Source organism: Cenococcum geophilum (genome assembly GCF_001692895.1).
Source record: "Cenococcum geophilum 1.58 unplaced genomic scaffold K441scaffold_35, whole genome shotgun sequence".
In the NCBI taxonomy this organism is placed as follows: Eukaryota; Fungi; Ascomycota; class Dothideomycetes; order Gloniales; family Gloniaceae; genus Cenococcum; species Cenococcum geophilum.
Genome location: NW_027137593.1, coordinates 1444895 through 1459839, shown reverse-complemented (window position 1 = coordinate 1459839; position 14945 = coordinate 1444895). Strand labels below are relative to the sequence as shown.

Below are 14945 nucleotides of genomic sequence, written 5' to 3'. Positions count from 1 at the left end.
GATGGTGCCAGAAAATGCGAAGGCGGAGAAGAGCCTAAGATGAAACCTCAAAAATCCAAATAACTATTCCATTATCACTACATCACGCTAAAAGTATGAAGAAACATCAAGATGGTGCAGATAAAGCTTCCAGGAGGGATTCAGCCCTTGCACACAAGCTCGTGCCTTGTTGATCCTGTCATGCACCCAGCGTTTTGAAACCGGGCAAAGCGATGTCGTCACAACAGCCTCAGGCAGAGGTCCAAGCAGAAATCCAAACACAAACACACCCGTATATCAAGAGTCTGTACCCTGTAATCTCTCAGACTGAAGATTGAGGGATAAATTAATAGACAGAGTATTTGTCTGACACCGAAGGAACCCTGTAGCCCTGAGACGACTAGTTGTTCAAGTTCTGCCGCAATATGCTAAAATTAACAGTTGGCTTTGAATCGAGATGTCATAATCAAAGTCCGTCTTCCAGAAAAAACCCTTCCCTATCGAACGAAGCATTCCACGACACGAAGACAATATCGAGCTCCGTTCGAGCGAATGACTTGATATACATTCCTTTCCAAGCTCATCATGAGTGAAACTATCATTACCCCCACATATTACTAGTAATCGTTAGGCCCTCCCATCTTGTTCCTCTAACCATATCAGAGCCTGTCTAGGCCCCATTGTTGCTACTCTTGTTATTGCTACGCAGCCCAAAGTACAGGCCGAGTACCAGCCCCAAAACAATGATGATGGCAAGAACAGTGAGTAACGTCCACCATTTAAGCTTTCTAGCCCGCCTTGCACTTGCAATTCCTTTGTCCAGCTGCGTATTAGCATTCTCGGTATCATCCTTGACACGAGCCGTTTGGTTCTCCGTTTGAGTTACTGCTTCTTCCTGATAAACTACAGCCTCGTTCAATTGTTCAAAGAGTAGAGCCAGTTCTCCTAATGTCTTTTCGATCTGCACAATGTCATTGTGTCTCGCCCTGACAGCGCCCAGCACACTTGACGCTTGACCACTACGGTTGCTTTTCAGCTATTAACGAAGAACATCAGCATCGTACCAGAGTAGCGAAAAATCCGGGGGAAGGGTATACTCATACAGCTGTCTGGAAAACGCCCTCGTCACCCCAGTTCGCGTTCGCGGCCTCGTTCACTTCGGCTTCCGTTGCATCTGGATTCACGATACGGAATTGTCTTGCAATCGCATCTCGATACCGTCGTTCGTAATCTTGCTCTTCCTTCTGATAGTCTTCTAACTGCTTCTTGAATGTCCGCTTGAGGTTTGCAATTTGGGTGCCTTTGAAAGTACTATCGGGGCTTCGCGCTGCATCCCTCTCGAGAAACTTGATCTCGTCTTTGATGCCAGTGTTCTGAATTTGGGTTTGCGTCACGATGTTCTCAAGCTGTGCAGACACATTGCTATCTGGAGAAGCAAGCATACGTTGATGAATGCTCGCAATCGATGAAATGTTGGTCGTTAACTGGCTAATTCGAGATTTTGTGCCTTCAATACGTGCGAGGAAATCGGATTGACTGAGTGGAGCGCTTGATTGGGATGGCACCGGTGCAGCGGGCGTTGAGTAATGAGAGCCTTGAGAATAGTTCGACGCTTCTTGGTGATTCAACGGTGGTGGACGATTAAGAGGCTGTCCTTGCTAGATAACTCGTCAGTTATGAAATCCTTGACTTCTAACCGAGCTTATACACAACTAAGCGCTTCAATTATGTGCTTACAGGAGCGCCATATGGATTTGAAGCTCCATAGCCACCTTCTTCGTTACCCTGGCTGTAGGGATTGGAGGCGCCATAACCACTCTCGTCAGTTTGTCCGTATGGGTTACCTCCGTATTGTTGATATCCGCCGTGAGACATGACGCGCTGAAGTATGTTTTAGAAGTAGTCGTGATGCTGGATTTAGTAGTTGTGGATCTCTCGGAGCCTGACGGATGTGACTAGGCAGTGGACCTGCGACGGAAAGGTCAAGTTAGCAATTCGGGTGCCGATATCCTTTACATTAGCAAGAGTCGCAAGGTATTCACCATTCAAACTATGTTCAGAGCTTACGCAGGAATGCCAATTGAGCTTGTGTGGGTTGTGTGCAACGCAGCAGTCGAGCACAGCCCTTTGGAAGGTCAAGAGCTGACTTGATCGTGATCGCACTTACCTCCGGTAAGTGCCGGTCAACGAGTAGAGCCCACCTCAACGATAGATTGCCAAGACCGTGGTTTTGAAGCCGTAGAGCTCTATCCAAAAGCCAAATATTTAGAATCTCGTGGTGTAGTACTGGTTTCTTGATGGAGTCTCTATATACAATAGATTAAGGCTCTGGCCGCCTTGTGGCCTCTCCTGAAGAAGCTGCTTTGCAGTTGCCCGTTCCTTCCTCAGTAATGCACGCGCAGCTTTCAGAGTCTCCTCCTGCTCACGCTTTTGTACAATTGATCGTGAATTTGCCGCATATACAACTCCTCCCTTTTATACAATCTTTCTGTTACCTTTTTAGCGTTGCCGATGAGCTTTAGCAACTGCTTATGTATTTACAAGCTTGCGTTTGGCTTATCGGGTCCTCAGGTTATCGATAAGGACCAGCCAATTAAATTAGCTAGATTCGGCGCCCGTACTCAGATATACAAGGCTGGTGATATTCATCATATACTATATAAAATTGTTATATAAGATTAATTTTTGGAGTTAAGTTACTCAATATAAGGCCTCTGTCAGCCGTCCTTCTTGCAGAACGGTATTTTAGATATAGGTGTAATTGATAATTAAATTCTATATAGATATACGGGTTGTGTTAAAGACGGTGTTCCCGCACAGACCGCTTGCTCTGAGGACCCTGACGTTGCAAGGGATAGTTATGCATGCATATCTGCCGAACTACCTCTTGCAAAATCTTATAAAGATATTCATGGCCTCCTTATTATCTTTATATACCTCCCAAGCCAGCGGAAACCTTTCTTTTAAACTGTACGCAAAGATCTTTGTATATATAGTATAGATGGTAGGTCATAAGATAGTAGAGGGGGGAAGTAGTGGGATGCGCCTCGCGTAGAATCAAGGACGATTTAGGGTTGTAAGGAATAAGGCCTGCTTACTGGAAGGCTGATCTAATTATACTCATTTCAAGCATTTGGCAATGAATTAATTTAATCGCGTAGAGGGATTTAACTTTATTAAAGTTATTGTTCTTAATGTATCTTGTGAAACTTGGCTACGACTATACTAGCAAAATTTGGGGACCGTATCGGAGTTCTTGGGGCGAGATTTGGCAAATGTTGAACCTATTTCGAGTCTGGCGATTATTGGTAATTATTGGAAATTTGCATGCTTAGCCGTCCAAGTCCTTCATGCAAAACCACCGATAATAGCATAACATAAGCCAAGTGTAGAGCTAGATATTTGACTATGCTAGACTTGCTAAGAGTGATGTCGTTAAAAAGGTATCGATTTCGCACTGAACACAATACAGGGTGGTCCAGGAGTAACTAGAGGTTAGAATAATGATCAATTTTATGAAAGTTCCGATTTGAAGATAATGACATGCCACCTAAACTGTTTTGTCCGCCTTTAAACTCCAGCGCTCGTAGATAAATGGGTCCGGAGAAGGGTATGCTAGAATTTGAGGCCACCAGAAGGGAAGAGAAATATAAGCTACCTCTATGCTCGTGCAAATACGAGCTGGTAATTGAAATTTCTCAGCTGTAATGTGATCATACCTGGGCAAAGGGTTTCTGCCAGAATATGCCGGTACGTCCCTTCATAGGTAGTCGAGGACAGAAATATGAAAATGATGTAAAGGTGACAAAGGTGCCCAATTAGTGGTGGTCTCAAGGGATATTCAGAACTGTAGGATTCGAGGTCATGAAATAGGGCCCTGTCTTTTAGCAGGAGGAAGAGAAGATTCAAGGACAAGGAAGGGCGACCGCCGCTTTCTATAAATCGGTTTTCGAAGCGGTGAAATCCCAAAGCATTTTTACAAGACTGTCAGGAAGTGTGTAAAGATCGACGTGAAATTCACCATCTGAGTAATATGTTAATCTTCTGATTGTGCCAGGGTTCTTTTTTTTGGCTTCGGTTAAGTAACTCACTTTCCACATCATTTTTTGTGTACGTATCATTCGTTTTATTGTCGTGAACCATCTGAACGACTTGGAGGAGATCATCCTCGCCAAGCCTCTGCAGACCGTCCGCGAGCTTCTCCATATCAACCTAGTTCCACGGGGAAAGCGTCAGCAACGCTAAAACAGTTGGGCGGGTGTAGCCTAGGCTTACATTCTTTTCTCTCCGGTTCTTCTTCCTTGATGGATCATCGCGCTTTCCCCGGACACCATTTTCATCTCCTGCAGGTCCTGATTCTCTCAACGCAGCGAGAAGATCTGGCTTGGGGTTCCTGAAAGTCTATGTTAGGTGTCAGCGTATCCATTAAAACGCGCCTTGTCTAGCATTAACTTACGACCGTGTGTTTTGCGTCATAGCGCTCGCTCTGGAAGTTCAGATCGTGCTCGAGAGTGTGGTCACCTCCCTTGTGCACCGCACTAAGAACAATCTGCATATCGAATTCTCCCCATCCTTTTTCTTCGATCCGGAATGGCGGCTTTTTGAAGGCTAGCCACAAGCTGCATTAGTTGTGGCTGAAGGGTCCGTGGATAGAGATAGCATCATACTCTGTTTCGGTCTCTCGAAAGAGGGATGGAGATTGTATACAGCCTTCTCGAAAACATTGGCTGGCACTTCTTGCCCATGCTCATCAAGCAGGCATATCTCGATACTCCATGAGCGCATTGGAAAGCCTTCCATTGGCGATGGCTCATCTCTATTTCGGGAGAGTCAGCGACAAGTTCGCAGGAAAACAAAAACATAGCTGATCGCAAGCTGGCACTTAACATACATGGCCCTCTGGCGGGTAATGATTTTGACCTGGCGTTTGACCTGGACCAGTTGAATCAATATTTATCGCACGCTATGGCAGCCGGGTAGCTCACGTCAGGCATTTTGAGGACCTCTTGTCGCCGCAATTGCGAAAATGATGTATAGTAGAGGAAGCGCGGGAGGCTAGACTCGTGGCCACGGCAATGGGCAAGGTGATGCAATGAGGTTGCCCTAAGGTTGATGCTTGGATGCGTAAGAAAGATGGCGGGCCTGGCGGGGTGAGCTAGCCGAGCGGAACGAAGCGACGAACAGCCAAGCTGCCTGGCTGCCAGGCGGCTTTCGACTATCCGGCGCCATTCGCATGNACGGGCTGTGGGGCTTGTTACATGATTTGCGGGTACAAATAGTTAAAAGTAGTCGCTCCTAAGAGAGCGAGACAGTGAGTTGAAGCACAGGAGAAGCAGTATACAAGGTTTCAAATATGATTCTACGGGCGCAAGACGTTCCAAGCAGCCGTTCAACACGTGTATTGCTACTGCTAAACAATTGTTTAAATTTGGCCTCAAGTAACGACGTGAGATGGGTTCGACTGGGAGCATATCCTAACATGCCTACTTCGCGAATGGTTTTGGAAGTGGAATACTCGCATGTTAAGGGCGTAAAGAGACCATACCCAGAGATCTTGCAGGTATAGCCAAGCCAGTTTCGTTGCTAGTATGTGCAGTATGAGTGCTCTATAGTATTCTCCCGAATAATCGCCATAGCTTCTTCAAAGCTCACCATCCCTCCGAGCTCTCCACACCTTAGCATCTCAAAACCTTACTACTCAGCCGCTTTGAATAGGACCTCATTCTCCTGCTGAGCCTTGATGAAGGCTTCCTTGAACAGGTTCGCATCTGGGATTATAGAAGGTCAACGAATATGCTCTCAGTACGAAAACAGTAGCTAGCTTACTCTCGCTGTTGGCAAAGCGAATAGCCAGAGTCTGAGCTTCTGGATCGCCCTCGCTAACATCTGCGGCAGCATTCCAGACCCAACTTCGGTCGCTGCCTACATTTGGGGAGAGCTTCATGTCGGGAACAACTGCCTGTGTATCAGCAATTGTTCATAATGAGGGAATGGAGATCTTTATATTATTTTTTTTTACCATAGTGGTTGGCGCAAACCTTGAGGGTCTTATCTCTTCTCATAACCAAGCGCGTCTTGCCGTTCTCCTTGTGCTTCAGTAATCGGACATCGCCAGTGCCTCGCTCCTTCCACTCCCTCGATTCTCTATCAAACTTGAATAGTTTGGCGCGCATCTTGAAGGTTTGTTCCTCGAGTTCTTCATTGGTTTTCGTTTCAACCTTTTCAGTGAGGCGCACAACAGGCTCAAAGTGAATGTCGGGCTCGTGGTTTTCAGGGGACTCGTCGTCCTGTGGTGTTATTGGAATTTGTACGGCAGGCATTAGCATAAGGCTTGACTCACATCTGCAGCCTTAGCCTTTGATGATCCTGAAGGCTCGTCAACCTCCTCTGCTTCTTCTTTCTTCTCCTTTTTGGGACCTCCACCAAACATTGAAAAGACATTATCCTTAACAGCTGCGGTAGCGGAGGATGCTGCGTTGGAAGCTATTTCCGAAATGGAGGGTACCGATTTTTCTTCTGAGGGCTTAGACGCTTCGGTGGTGGCAGTAGTGACTCTATTCGTTTCATCTTCCGCAAGTTGAGGACCAGGTGCTGCAGGCTGTTCGGGGGCAGGCTCAGGTTTGGTCTCGGTGTCAGCCATTTTGAAGGATGTAGTGCTGTATCACAGTTTGCAAACAAGGATGGCGGGGATTGGGTAAAGCTTGCAAAATTATGGTGGAGAAAAACGTGATAAAAGTTTCAAGTTTAGCTAGAAGGTGAAGTGGGAGTGGTTTGACATGCCCCTCCCCTCCGAACAGCAAAACGATATCTTGGCTTTCTGCAGGCTGCAGAGCCGAGCACGTGTCTGGCGACATCTGGAATGTCCGTGTAGTCGTGGCCTCGCTCATACCAAAACCCACCGGTTTAAGATAGGTTTACAACTTTAGAATAGCTCATTTCAAAAGCTTAAAAACTTCTATGTCAATAATATTAGTAATAAAATATATTACAGCTATTTTTTTTTTAATTTTGTTAGAAGACTTTACAGCTAAACAGTTGTGACATGGTTTTACAAGGTCACGACTAAACAAGGTGGGCCCCGGTCACCAGCTAGGCTCTGGTAGACCACCAAGTTTTACCTAGCATTAAATCTATTGTACTTTGCACTAGGCAATAAAACCGCTTCCAGATTTGTTGCAGTATTTTGAGGCTGCGATGGTTACTTTGATCACTTGAAGTGATAAATAATTATCTAGTCCTGGCATAACACAGTTCCTGAGGGCACTAACAATGAAGCCGCTTATCACTCTCAACCCAGCCCTGTATCCAGTGGCCCATGTAACACAGTTCCTGAGGGCACTAACAATGAAGCCGCTTATCACTCTCAACCCAGCCCTGTATCCAGTGGCCCATGCAATCCGTTGAACTACTCTTTCTATCAGCTGGATCGATAAGATGTAGCCCTCAACATGGTCACATAATTAAATTCAGAAAGCAAGGGCAGGTTAGAGTGAACGCCTTTACCGGTAAGCTATTCCACAATCCCCCTAAATAAATAAAACGCCGCGTTATGACCATATCATTTCCCACTCTGTTTCTTGCATCCCCTACGAGTTCTCCCTTCCTTCTTTCCCTTGATAAGAACTGCGGGCTCTTCCCGCGACTCTTTGCCAAACTTTCTCCACATTTTCAATGCATTCCTACGAGCATCCAAGAGAGGTCGCGACGTTCTCAACGACGAAGTCTGCCGCCAAACCTTCATCACATCCATGATGCGTATTGATTGAGCCAGCTCAGAAGCCTGTCCGGCACACAAGTCCTTGAATTGACGAAATTTCCTCGAGATATCTTTGCTTGCTCGGTATTGGTTGGCTATTTGCTGTATCGATTCACGTTTCGTTGCTTGGATTTGCTCGGAGATACCCCGTGTCGACGATTTGACCTTTTCCTTCCAATATCTCGTGTGCTTGAATGCGGTTGTGGTGCCCTCATCGACTTGACTCATCCCTGCAAAGACACTCTGGTATAACTGGCCGGGAACGCTTCTGAGCCCGATTTGCGCCAGAGTTATGTCGCGTTTGACAATATTTGACAGCCTCTCAGCCCTATTGGTCCACGCAGATAGCTTGAGCCAAGGAGAACCAAGCCTAATGCCAAAAGTTTGCAAAATGACAGGCTTTGAATCTGTCCATATTGTCACGTTAAGAAGGCCGTATGCATCTTCTCTTTCGAGTTCCACGGCATGGACCCCTTCGACTAATTTTGATAACTGTGATGGGATGGATCTAGATCCTCGGAAGATTCGTACATGGAGTTGTGGTGGCTTTTTCAGCTTTGCGAAATGCTGCGGGGGTGTGAGAACAAAGTGATAGTCACCGATAACATGGATCTTAAACTGGTCTGAGTCGTTTGCTCTCGGCGACAACGTATGAACTAAGGGTCGTCCTAACGACTTGTCCGGATTAACCATACTGAGCTCCTTTTTAGTGACTTGATTGGATGGAAGTTGAATCGTTGCGATTGGGAACTTGGGCGATTCCGTGATAGGAGCCTGGGCCCATAGATTCGAAGAGGAAGTGAGTGTTGATATTGCAGAGCTGAGAGCAGCATCTTCCCATACTGGTTCAATCCTGGTGCCCCAATAATTGATTGCTTGCAGAGAGATGGCTGCTAAGACAGCCATCAAAACCAGAGCAGCAAGAGCTAGGGTTCGACGTAATGTCGTCGAGTGGCCCCTTCCAAGTGCCGCGTTCTTCGCATATCCGCACCAGTTCTTCGGTCCAGCATTATTGGAAAACATATCGGTGATATTCCATTTGGAATCCACGGCCTTCCCTTTTAGTGTTTCTCCTAAATCTTGAGGAGGACCACCTGTCAGAGCTTGCGTTGGGTTCTGGCTGGCCTCGTGATTAAGTTTGGTAATGCACGCCAGATGCCGATTCAACTGGCCAGCATCAATCTCAAGGAGAGAGGAGATATTGATGGGGAGCGTTTCTAGGATACGGTGGCTGGGCTCCTCAGAACTACGACCCTCGACGCACAGACGTAGGCTTTTGGAGCTGAAGGTATAGGAATCGGGGCATTGGTGGAATGGTACAACCATGGCAATATCTAGAATTGGTATCGACTGAGACCTCAACGCTTCTCGGATCAGTTGGTGCTGGCCCGATTCTTCATAGGAGCTTGAAAGACGGCTCCCAGAGGTATGACAGATAATTGTAAGGTCAGGTAGGTAATGAGTAAGTGGTGCTTCACCTATGACTTCTACTGAGTTGTCAGGGGTGAAGATAAGGCGAGTCTTATCATTTAGTGTAAGCTGGATGGTAGAGGATGTGTCGCTGTTGGTAGAATGGATCTTGAGAGCACTTGTACATTGATGAACCACTAGCTCAATGCCAGAGGAATCAATAAGCTCCACTTGAGGCGAAGATCCTTCCTCACCAAAGGATGTGATTGGGAATACATTGAATCTTGAGGAACTCTCAGATATTGAATGTGAGTCTAGCATTGAATCGGAACCGGCGGTTAAAGCAGAAGCAATCTTGCCAATGATATCCTCTTTAGCCCAATGAGTGGCCTCTCCGACGTACATTATACGGAATGGCCTCTTTAGAGTAAGGTAGTTCTTCGATAGGGCTTGTCTTGCAGTAATTCGGATTTGCGGACAGTTGTAGAGTCGTAGAACATCAGGTATCTCGTGTGCATCGAAAGCCCGAATAACACGGCATACATTCATTTCATCCTCCCTCAAGCTAGGTTGCGGTTCCTCAAACTGAATGTATGATGAAGTTACTGAGCGAACGTCAGCTCGAGTGGTTATATCGCTATGAGTACCGGCTTCATCGCAAACGTGGTGATTGAATGGCGCCACTGCCGAGTCGGCAAGAGGGTCGGGGTGATGTTCAGAAGCCCCCAAGGTGTAGCTATCATCGGACTCTTCTGTATCTGCAATGCTTGATATGTCGTCCGGTGTATGACCGTCGGTTGAGGCTAAGGACTCAGTGCGTCCTTCTTCGTCATCGGAGGTTTCGAAGGAGCTGTCACCCAACACCTCGTAAGTGCTATCTTCCAACGAGCTGGGCGTCTCCTCAACATGACTCTTCGTGTTTGAACGCATATCGAGATTTTTGGAAGCAAGGCTGGCAAGTGTGCCGTGCACGGCGACAGCGGGATACGTCAGGGCGTGACAAGATGCTGACTGGCTGTCCTCAGACATAATTAGCGAGGTGTCCTAAGAAGGAGCAGACTCGACGAAATGGTGGAAGAGGGAAGGATATAGAAAGAAAGGAGAGAAGTTAAGGGAAAGTAGAGAGGATATCCTTCGGTGCTCAACGTGTCGGGGGTGACTGCCTAACCTTAAAGTGAAATGGCTCTTAGCGGAGCCTTGTGAAACGCAGAGCGGGGCGAGCGTTGAGTTGGCCAAAGAGTCTGACGGTTGCTGGTGTTGGCTGTAGGGTAAACGCCTTTCTTCAGGGAAGCACCTATCCGCAGCAAGCCGTAATGCGGATTTATGCTCGACGTGCAGGTGTTGAGTATTGTAAGGCGGGGAGGAGCCCCGCGATAGAGGTCAAGCTTATCGGCGATATCACATCCACTAGGACCACATGCCGGAGTTCCCACGAAGGCCACCAGAAAGGTCAAAAATAAGCGTCGACTTTATCTTCAGCCGAGTATCATTCTCCAGTCTTGCAAGCATGCATTTAACTAACAGCCGCCCGGGTGAACTGTCTCCTCACCTTTCGACGTTATGGTGGTATTGTTGTCCTGTCGAGCCGACAGTAAAAATCGAGCAATAAGTACATTGTGCAGCCTTCCAAACTCCATGATACATCCCAGAAGTATGCAACCTCATCCAGACGAAAGGGTTGCGCAAAAAAGACAAGCCACCGGGCTGTAGCAAGCAGTGACAAGATGAAACCATGTTTGAAAGGTATTATGAAGCAATAAAACACATCCGTGACCGCCTTGTCCAGTCTATGGAGACGACCAACCACCAGCGACATCGACCCATTCCGAAAGGCAACTACCTTGCTTGCCTTCTACATCCACAATGTCCGTATCACATTTACATCTACAACCAACGCCGTTCTCCTTCGGAGAATCGTACGATGCCCAGTATTCATCTTCTTCGATGCGCTTCTTCTCGTCTAGCGTTGTTTGTTCAAGAAAAGGTATCCGAGGAAGCTGACGTGCTGGTGCATTTGCTGGGCAATGTTGGATGGTAGTATGACGATAGCCGAAATCACGGAAGTAGTGGATATCTTTTGGCCCTAGGAGAGCTCCGGCGGCGAGTGAATGGATGGGCGCATCTCCCCACTGATTGAATGTTAGCTTGAGCTTGTCCAAATTCTCAAGTGGTAGCTTACCCGCTCCATCCAAAACCCTCCACTACGATCCATCATTTCAAAGAAGTCGTTATATTCCTTGCTTCGGAACCAATCCAGGCGGGCAATCTCAAAATTGCTCCAGAAATGGCACATGTTGTATTTCTCTCCCTCCATCGCCTCTGGATCAATATCAGGTAATGAACCTGTCCCAGGCTCAGTACTAAGGATCTCTTCAGGCAAAGGCTTTTTATATTTTAGATCGTCTTTCGGGAGCGCATCGGGCTTTTCTTCAGGCTTCTCTACAAACATTTCCCACAGGCCTTTAGAGGTGAGGTTGTTCATTCGCTTGTACGCCGACGCGTACCTGAAGATATTCGGCACCGTTTCCTTCAGTTCTTTGACAGCGATTGTGAAACCATACGTTTTTTTCTCACGTTCCATATGAATGAACGGGTCACTGTCAGTTGTTAGCGCCGTTTGAGCAATATGTCGAGATAATGTGGTTTATACTAAGTAATATCGCAGAAGTATTTGATTTCCGGCTCCAGTCTCCAATACCATTCGTACTTTTGGAGGAGCTCATGCTTGTAGAAGAACCTGTACAGAGCATTAGTTTGGAAGCATGCAAAACGGAGGCACATGACTAACCCAGAATAAAACCGACACATGTGGTGATAGCTCTCCATTCCTCCATACATAATCGCAGCGTCTCCCTGTTTTTGAATTCCTTCTTTTGCAACTGCCATATCCATCCATGTCGGATATCCCCACATGGTTGAATCTATCTTCCCCCATTCTACGCTTGAACTAGTGTAATTCAGGACTGTCTCCTTGAAGGTAGAATTGAAATCGCCATCATTGAGAAAGACATATGGGTAGTGGAACCACCTGTTGAAATGCCTCTCGATCGATTTGATTGATTGTATTACTCCTTCTAGCTCTTTGTTCCTTGCTAGCACGACGAAAGCCGCATTCGCCCGGGGAGCGTTTACTTGAGGTTCTAAGCAGCCAGTTACGAAAACTTTGTCGTGCTTGTCACTTATTCGCCTATAGATAATGTTTTTATTAGCAACTAATATTATATGTGGGGACAGCTGCATGCGGGTTTGTCGGTCATACCGTATTGACGGAGGTGCCCCAGCGGGCATCAATATTATGCCAGGCGATTGGGGATGCCGTACAAAGAGAATAAGTATTAATATTATGACAATACAAGGGAAAAGTAGGACAAGCCCAAGGGGTATCGAGATGGAGGAGTTGCCTTTTAGGCGTATGCGGCGGCGGAAAAAGGCTAATCGAGGGGACAATTTGTCTGCTCTGCGTGAGAGATCATCGAGGGAAGGCAGACTGGGAGAAGATGGTATCCTCTTGACAAGATTTTGTACAAGCCCCATCAGTGCTGGATGTCGATGGCGCGTCAATTTAGCCCGGGGGAAGTGCTGCGACTATGCCGCTCTGGATCCAGCCAGTGGAGCAGAATGCTCTACAAGAAGACCAAGATCAGAACGGAGGGAACTAGGAGCCAGCAGCGCAGGGCGTATGTGACTGGGAGATCGTTCCGTAACAGAATGTTGAAGTAGATAAGAGGTGAGGCAAGTAACGAACGGCTGGAGAATCCTCCAAAATGTGAGCAGGTCTGAAAGTGCCCGTCGGCGAGGGTGGCAGGGTCGCCAATGTGAAGCCCACAGGAATTGCGAGACAGAGCTAGAGTCGTGGGTGGGAGGTGTTAGCGGTATGGTGGAAGGGTGAAACTTTTCTAGACGAAGGTCTTGATGCTGAGGTGTCGCCGTTGTGAGGAAAGCGTATCTCACCCAGGAGGTCGATGCCAAGAGACAAGGGACGGGCAACGAACAACGGTCCGGCAGCGACAACGATACTGGAGAGATCTGAGCCTAAAGGCGCTTTGTTGCAAGAGGGTAAGACACAGCAATGTGTCCTACTATCAATCACGGAGCACCATCGAGGTCAACACCAAAATTGACATGCCAATTCCGCCTTGGATCCTCGCCAAGAGCGCGCCTAAATGGGCGCCCCTTTCCTTCGATTTTGCTGCTACTTCTATTGCCACCTCAACAATAGCGCCCCTCACACGGCGCGTCTAATCTGTATACATTCACGGTACTAATTACAAGCTCGCACGCTCGGGAAGTCCAAGGCCAGGTCGACCAAGTCAATTCGTATCACTCTTTGAAGCCACCCGTCGAGGTTACGCGTCAAGCCAAAATTTTAATCAGGCCTTCAACACCACGTGACATCATCATGCTCTGTATCTAAACAGGAAAAATACCTAATTTGCAAATATCTATTTATTGCCACACAAGTCTAGTCGTAAAAAAAATGAGCTTCAAAGCCAAAAACCTCAGCTATGGTACTATCTCCCCGCGTGGTTGTTTGTAACATACTATTTACATAGTAATATCTACAGATGCCAAAGAGCCTGCTTTCTTGCGGAGGTTGAAAGGTGAAGTGAGCGGTACGGACTCGGATCGCCATGATCGCCCTTTCGCAAGGCCGAAACGGGAAAAGCAAGAAGACGAGGATGATGGCCCAACGTATGTTCTCGAAGATAGCAACATGGCCCTGTCAAAATCCGAATATGAAGCACTGTTAGCAGGAAACACCCTTAACGAAGAGCGCGGAATTCAAAGTGCGGACGCTGACGAAAAGGAGGGCTTATCTACTACCATTGCACTACCTGCAGATAATCCATCCAACCAGAAGGGAGATCTATCAGCAAAGCAACGGCTAACGGAAATTGGAAAAGGCCTTAAGAAGAGGAAAGCCGTCAAAGTTATTGGTGAAGATGACGATGTAGATGTTAAAGTCGGGAACAGCAAGCCTGTCGGCAAGCCGAAAAAGAAAGCGAAGACCATCAAATTATCGTTTGATGAAGATGCAACGGCATAAACATATCAAATGATGCGGTTCTAGTGCTTTTGGCTGTTAGATCTATCATTGAGATTGGTGTCTTTTGTTACTGCAAAGCACGGCTTCTGTTAATAGGCGGCCTCAAATCTCAATGTTCTTTGTCCGCGCCTCGGGCTAGCGTTGGCTAATTATTTATGGTATTACGCCTTTTATTAGGATTCGTTGCTTAGGTCAAGGTCGATTTTAAGATGGTCACCTGGGGGTGTAGTAGGGAAGGGTGCACAACGCTATTGTTTAATTGAGCAAGTGTAGAGACACCTAGGTGGCTCAATGGAACCGCTAAGGAATCATTGGTATCTAAAGGAGGTAAAATCACATATAGCATCATCAACTCATGTAAAGAGTCTTGAGACTTGGGGTAACCGATTCTTTAGGCAGGGAGTTGATACAACAACACCGGATCAATTTAATTGTTACTCTTCTGCACTGTAGACGATCACTCCCTGGATCGGTCTAAGCTTTTGTGCAGCTTTCATCATTCGTATGTTTGCCCTTGTAACTCTCCAAGACAACATAGACACCGGAACCCAATCAAGTATTACTAAAGTATAAGTGAACGAGTTTTCCAGGTGTCAGTTAGACGAGCAACTGCGATCTTAAATGGTTGCCTAGTATTAATAAAAGGCTACTTTGATTACTATGTAGTTGCTTAGTTTACTGAAAGGATAAAGAAGTGTTTCGTATCCTTCAATCTTTTTGATTGGCGTGTTGATGCAAATTCGGAGGCGCATT

The 14945-nt window shown here is 46.8% G+C and overlaps 5 protein-coding genes across 5 annotated transcripts; 1 reads left to right on the top strand and 4 right to left on the bottom strand.

Annotated features, from left to right (window-relative positions):
- Positions 1–165: 165 nt before the first annotated feature.
- Positions 166–2186, bottom strand: K441DRAFT_663994 (t-SNARE). The gene is made up of 4 exons (XM_067649281.1): positions 2022–2186; positions 1717–1947; positions 1083–1637; positions 166–1015 (listed from the first exon to the last, which is right to left on the bottom strand). Exons 2-4 carry the CDS (start codon positions 1852–1854, stop codon positions 650–652), a joined length of 1059 nt encoding a protein of 352 aa, XP_067501445.1. The 5' UTR covers positions 1855–1947; positions 2022–2186; the 3' UTR covers positions 166–649.
- A 1728-nt stretch (positions 2187–3914) lies between these two features.
- K441DRAFT_688654 (putative Ran-specific GTPase-activating protein 1) lies at positions 3915–6619 on the bottom strand (the record flags this gene model as incomplete). The annotated part of the gene is made up of 10 exons (XM_067652217.1): positions 3915–4003; positions 4071–4191; positions 4255–4380; positions 4436–4587; positions 4647–4795; positions 4871–4911; positions 5698–5747; positions 5806–5934; positions 5999–6266; positions 6320–6619. The coding sequence occupies 10 exons, from the start codon at positions 6617–6619 to the stop codon at positions 3915–3917; spliced, it is 1425 nt and encodes a 474-aa protein (XP_067501444.1).
- Positions 6620–7037: 418 nt separating this feature from the next.
- K441DRAFT_195544 (uncharacterized protein) lies at positions 7038–10488 on the bottom strand. Its single transcript, XM_067640454.1, has 2 exons — positions 10314–10488; positions 7038–10156 (listed from the first exon to the last, which is right to left on the bottom strand). The coding sequence occupies exon 2, from the start codon at positions 10073–10075 to the stop codon at positions 7538–7540; it is 2538 nt and encodes an 845-aa protein (XP_067501443.1). The 5' UTR covers positions 10076–10156; positions 10314–10488; the 3' UTR covers positions 7038–7537.
- A 444-nt stretch (positions 10489–10932) lies between these two features.
- On the bottom strand, positions 10933–12679 carry K441DRAFT_572671 (glycosyltransferase family 15 protein; the record flags this gene model as incomplete). Its single annotated transcript, XM_067644026.1, has 5 exons — positions 10933–11274; positions 11325–11742; positions 11796–11882; positions 11934–12323; positions 12378–12679. 5 exons carry the CDS (start codon positions 12677–12679, stop codon positions 10933–10935), a joined length of 1539 nt encoding a protein of 512 aa, XP_067501442.1.
- Positions 12680–13208: 529 nt separating this feature from the next.
- Positions 13209–14643, top strand: K441DRAFT_640828 (uncharacterized protein). The gene is made up of 2 exons (XM_067646629.1): positions 13209–13653; positions 13711–14643. The coding sequence occupies exons 1-2, from the start codon at positions 13623–13625 to the stop codon at positions 14190–14192; spliced, it is 513 nt and encodes a 170-aa protein (XP_067501441.1). The 5' UTR covers positions 13209–13622; the 3' UTR covers positions 14193–14643.
- The last annotated feature ends 302 nt before the right edge of the window (positions 14644–14945 follow it).

Excerpts from the sequence above, each read along its gene's own strand:
- K441DRAFT_663994 (XM_067649281.1), bottom strand. The coding sequence starts at position 1,854 with ATGTCTCACGGCGGATATCAACAATACGGAGGTAACCCATACGGACAA. Across the intron at positions 1,638-1,716 it reads CAAATCCATATGGCGCTCCT|CAAGGACAGCCTCTTAATCG; the intron begins GTAAGCACATAA and ends CGAGTTATCTAG. Across the intron at positions 1,016-1,082 it reads AGGGCGTTTTCCAGACAGCT|CTGAAAAGCAACCGTAGTGG; the intron begins GTATGAGTATAC and ends CTTCGTTAATAG.
- K441DRAFT_195544 (XM_067640454.1), bottom strand. The coding sequence starts at position 10,075 with ATGCGTTCAAACACGAAGAGTCATGTTGAGGAGACGCCCAGCTCGTTG.
- K441DRAFT_640828 (XM_067646629.1), top strand. The coding sequence starts at position 13,623 with ATGAGCTTCAAAGCCAAAAACCTCAGCTATG. Across the intron at positions 13,654-13,710 it reads AGCCAAAAACCTCAGCTATG|ATGCCAAAGAGCCTGCTTTC; the intron begins GTACTATCTCCC and ends TAATATCTACAG.